The following is a 5727-nucleotide window of genomic DNA, read 5'->3' on the forward strand; positions in this document are numbered from 1 at the left end:
ATAGGCATATAGAAAAAGAAACTGTTGTCTAAAAAATGAGAAAGAGTTTTTAAAGGTCCTCAGATAGTTTGAAAGCCCCTCAATCTATCTTACTCTTCCCAACCCTTATCTCATTAGTCCAGCCAGATTAATACTTTAAAGCAGTGGTCCCCAACCTTTTTGGCACCAGGGACCGGTTTCATGGAAGACAGTTTTTCCATGGACCCAGGGCAGAGGGGTGGGGGTGAGGAATGGTTTTGGGATGATTCAAGCACATTACATTTATTATACATTTTATTTCTATTATTATTACATTGTAATATATAATGGAATAATTATACAGCTCACTATAATGCAGAATCTAATGCTACCACTGATCTGACGAGAGGCAGAGCTCAGGCGGTGATGTGAGCAATGGGGAACGGCTATAAATACGGTCTAAGCTTTACTCACTCTCTCACCTCCCAGGGGTTGGGGACTACAGCTTTAAAGCATCTACGCCAAGAGCTTAAATAAAAGGAGTTATTATTTTCTGCCTAGAATAGAATTTCCTTCCTAATATTGAAGATACAAGCTCAGATTCTGGATATAATAGACTACTGGGTTGTGAATTCCAACTCTGTCATTTATTAGATGTTGATTTAAGTAAATGGTAACCTGCCTGTGCCTCAGATTCCTAATCTACAAAATAGTGATAATAGTAAGTACTTCATAGGATTATTGTCAGTTTGTTAAGTGACTTAATGTATGTAAAGTGCTTAAAACAAGGCCTTGCACATAATAATCACTCAGTAAATGTTACTTATTTAATCATCTTCCTAAGCATTCTAATAAGCAGAGAGAGCCTATCTATGATATCATCTGTGGAGCTGACCTACAAGATAAAAATATAGATAAAGTTTGCCCTAGATTTATCTTTCACTGACACTCATCAACTCCACGTTGCAGTCATAAATTTAGTGTAAAATTATATCTTGATGAGAATTAGTAACATGTCTAACGGGGAACTGATCCTGTTTTCAATAAGGTCTTCTCAATTCTGTCATTTAATTCCCCAGAGGTGATTAAATCTGCTCTGATATATTTATGATGCATGAAATTCAAACATCGTGTAGTATGTCTAAGCAAACTATGCACTTTGGCAAGGGGCTATAAATAATATTAAAATAAACTATATCCAACTTTCCAGGGAACTTATTCATAGCTGAAAGGAAGAGATTCCTGTTGTGAGAAGGGAATTCTACAGTTAGCAGTTCTCTGAATTTTAGTCTTGAGACCTCTTTATACTCTTAAAAATTGTTGAGGACTCCAAAGAGCTTTTGTTTATATGGGTTATATCTATCCATATGTAGTATATTAGAAATAAACACTGAAAATATTTAATATTTATTAATTCATTTAAAAATAACAATAACAAACCCAATACATGTTAATATAAATAACATTTACTATGAATAATAGCTATTTCCAAAAAAAAAAAATTTAGTGAGAAGAGTGGTATTGTCTTACATTTTTGCAAATCTCCTTAATATCTACCTTATATTCTCATATCTGCTTCTATATTCAGTCTATTGCAATATATTGTTTTGGTTGACATAGGTAAAGAAAATCTGGCCTGACACAAATGTGTAGGTGGAAAAGAGAGAATTATATTAATAGCATGTTCAGATAATTGTGGATACTTTTGATACACATCAAAACTCAACAGGTCATAGTTTTTTAATGGTTAGTTATGGTGTAAAATCTGAAACCATATCAGTTGACTTCTTGTACTTGTTACATTAAAATCCATTGATCAGTCTTGCACTTTGAATAGATCTTTTACTCATGCATGATTTTGTGACATCATGCATTGGAATTCACGTGAAAGATATTGGTTCCCTGAGTTATGCAGATCCTCCAAAGTTGACATATTTCTCTATACATAAATATGGTGAAAAATCATGTTAGTTAATTTTACCACCAATCCCATCAGAAAAGTCTCTAAGTATTAGGAAGCTGTCAAGCTCATGATAATAGATAAAAGTTTTTCAGAATTCTGAATTTTACTTGAAGGCTTGAATTTTATCATTGCCAACAAATACTATCTGTTTTTTCCTTGAAGTGATGGGGTCATTTAATTCATTTTCAGAACAATTTCTGCCATATACCCAAGTCTGAATAATCATTGTTTAGAGCCATTTTTTCACATAAAAATAGTGTTTAATGAAAAAAGCAAGTATATCTGCTTGCAACTTGAGCAATCTCCTAAGAGCTCTTTCTTGCTATCGCAAAACCTTCATGTTTTGGTATGCAGCAGCAGTTCTTTATGTTTACTTCACGTTTCTTTGCACAGAATACCCAAAAGATGTGTACTGAGGGTCCAACTTTAATAAAATTAATTATGCTTATTCTATCAATTTGCTTTAGCCAAAAAGCAAATAAAGTCTTAATAGTATTATGAAAATAGTTTTGACCTCATAAACCCCCTAAAAGGTATCAGGAATCCCCACAGCTCCACAGATCATATTTTGAGAACTGCTACTCTACCTGCAGCATTTCTCCTGAGTGTTTCATCCCTTCTCCTGCCAATATATTTTCCCTAGTATCCACAGTAATACAAATAATTTTTAACTGGAAACTGACATATTGAATGCCCTTTCATTGGAATATATCAGAGTTTTGTGGAGACGGTTTTGTTTTTAAACCATATTGACAATAGAGGGAAAAATTGAAAACATGTTGAATTTAAAATGCCTGTGTAACATTTAAGTGAAAATACCCTGTGTCTACTTAAGATATATAGCTAAGGAGGGAGATCTGGGCTTTAAATTTTGGAGTCATTAGCATATAGTTTAAGTTAGGGGTGTTTAGGTCACCCAGGGAGATTATATGGAATGGGAAGGGAAAAATTTTGAGGTGAAAACCCAGGAAACAATAAAATATAAAGGATCAGGAGCAGAAAAGTCACTAGTGAAAAATGAACAAGGAGCTACCAGATGTAAGAAGAATGCCAAGAAAGAAATGAATTCCTGGAAGCCAGAGGGAAGAGAGAATTTGAAAGAAGGAACTGTTCAGCTGGGCAAGAAGGAACTATTCTCTGATGCACCAGAGAAGTCAAGGAAAATAAAATCTTAGAAGTCTTGAATAAATTGGGCTAATGGGTAGTCATTGTGGCCTTGTTGAGAGCCAGCCACCAATGAAGACATGATAGAAGCCAGAATGCTACAGGTCAAGAAGTGAATGGAATAGACTTGAGGAAGGAATGACAAATCATCATAAACTATTTTGTTAAGAAACTTTGATGTGAAAGGAGAGGAAAGTAGAACTATAGAGGGACATTTGGTTAAAAAGGGTTTTCAGGATGTGAAAAACTTGTCCATGTTTGTTGTGCCCAAGGGTAAGAGCCATTAGAGAGTAAGAGAGAAAGAGGATAGGTTAATGGATAGTGCAAGTCCCAGAGCTGGCGAGATGATGTGAGAATTAGCCTGGGAGTAAAAAAGGAAGCCCTCTTTCACTGAAATGAGTGGGAAGAGGACAAAGATAGCTAAAGCTACTACTAAAGATACCACTAGGTTTTGGGTGTGGTAGAGAGGACTTCAAGAGGGATAACTGCCTAATGGGGACTCTATTTTCTATGAAGTGCCAAGAGGAGGGTGTGCAAGAAGATGATGGAGCAAAGGGAGCAGGTCTGATGAGGTCTCAGTAAGGTTGATTTTTTTTTTAAGTGCAATGGAATTAAGAGACTGAGAGAACCAAAGGAAAAAGATACTATAGTCAGAAGAATAATTAAACTGTTGATGGTGATGACTAGAGTGTTGTAATTTAATTGCCTGATTTTCCATTTATTTTCTTTAGGTGTAAGTGTTAAATCCAGTATGCAGTAATCTTCACTTCAAAAGTTTGTTTCTTGCTTTTCCACAGGCATTATCAAACAATAACAATAGTAATCCTTGCTAAAATTTATGAATTCTTACTCTATGCCAGGTACCATGCAAATTTTTCACGTATATAATCCATTTAACAACACTGGGAAGTGCATATTATTGTCTCCATTTTACATATGGTAAAACTGAGGCTCAGAACAGTTAAATAAATTACTTAAGATCATGTAACTTATTGGGGCAACTTGGAATTTTCTAAGTCAAAACCTTGTGCTTAACCACTTAATCTAACCTTGGGCTGGATTCCTGCCACTTTACAGGATGCCTTTTCTTTACTACCTCAACTAGTGTACCTAAAGCAAGATTTAAAACTCATCTTAATATTCATCTAGATGAAATGTTATATGAAAACCTTTTCTTCAAAAAGTCATGCTGTATTCTAAAGTCACCCCAAAATATTTTGAATTATCCGTGGTTAATTTCTGTGCCATCATCCCCTTTTATTTAAAGGTGTAGAATATTGAAAATTGAATATGACCTTTCCAAACTACTTGTTTCTGAATTTTTAATGTTAAATAAAAATATTGTTTCAAATTTTTGGAGAGGATAAAGCAAAACAGAAACATGTACAATTATATAAAACCTATTCGTTTATGTATATATATATATGTGTATACATATATATTCCTATATAAAATGAATGGCTCAGCAGGTAATAAGTATTATAATTGATATGCCATACTTTGTATCATTTTAATTATACTCTAACAGAAAATTCAAAGAATGAAAAAATTCTTAGAATGTACACATAACTTATATTCTTGCCCTTTTGCTGTCAATTGATAATTTTAATAGGTTTTTAAATCTGAAAATTCAAGAAGGCGAAGCTCACAACATTTTCTGCCCCGCGTATGAGTGCTTCCAACTTGTGCCTGTGGATATCATAGAAAGTGTAGTTTCAAAGGAGATGGACAAACGATATCTACAGTTTGATATTAAGGTATGCTGCCAACTATCAGTCTGATTTCCATAACTTTAATTTTATTAAACTTTTATAACATGCAGTTTAATTCTTTTTGTTTTATTTTTGAAAGCACAAAATAATGCCTCTAACTTTCATTTCTTAGAAAAGTTCCATAAAGGTATGGTGACGTTAAAGTTTTAAACTATAAAGCATTATTTTATAATAATAACAGGAAAAGTGAAAGGCTAAAGTATTAGTCATTTACAAAAATAAAATAAAATTATTACTCAGAACTATTTACTAATTTTCCTGTTGTGCTTTTATAACTGATCAAGATAATGTTCAAATTAGATAGTATCTACTTTTAAGTTTTCCAAAAGACATTATATTTTGTACTCCTAAATATAAGTATTTAGAAATAAACATTCTCACTTAGGAAATAAATGTATTATTTTTTATTCCAAATAGTAGTTTCATACAATGAATTATGATGCTTCTTTCATCTTTTTTTCCTGTCTTTATCTTCATTCAGGAGTTATTCAGAAGTGTATGAAAGTTACTTTCTTTTTTGTGTGATTTAAAAGTTATATTTTAATTGCCTTGTACAGATTTTTCTAGGTCTAAATGCTAATATGGGCATTTCTAAAAAAGAAGCCTAGCTCATTGTAACCTGGAAGGCATCATAATACTGATTTTTATGTATTATTGGGATAACATTTAGAAATTTACTGTTCTAATACAACAAATAATTACACATAAGATTCTATTTATATTTTATCAGAAAAGTAGCACATTGTATGAGGAAACATTTTTTTTTTTTTGAGACAGAGTCTGGCTCTGTTGCCCTGGCTAGAGTGCCGTGGCGTCAGCCTAGCTCACAGCAACCTCAAACTCCTGGGCTCAAGCAATCCTCCTGCCTCA

General features: G+C 33.2%; 1 protein-coding gene across 1 annotated transcript in view; it reads left to right on the plus strand.

The window, feature by feature from the left end:
* ANKIB1 (ankyrin repeat and IBR domain containing 1) overlaps window positions 1–5727 on the plus strand; it is a 185113-nt gene that overhangs the window by 94307 nt on the left and 85079 nt on the right. Inside the window, exon 8 of the mRNA XM_012656561.1 lies at window positions 4698–4842. Coding sequence (XP_012512015.1) covers window positions 4698–4842 — 145 coding nt within the window. The remainder of the gene's footprint in view (window positions 1–4697; window positions 4843–5727) is intronic.

Source organism: Propithecus coquereli, unplaced genomic scaffold, assembly GCF_000956105.1.
Source record: "Propithecus coquereli isolate 6110/MARCELLA unplaced genomic scaffold, Pcoq_1.0 Scaffold508, whole genome shotgun sequence".
NCBI lineage: Eukaryota > Metazoa > Chordata > Mammalia > Primates > Indriidae > Propithecus > Propithecus coquereli.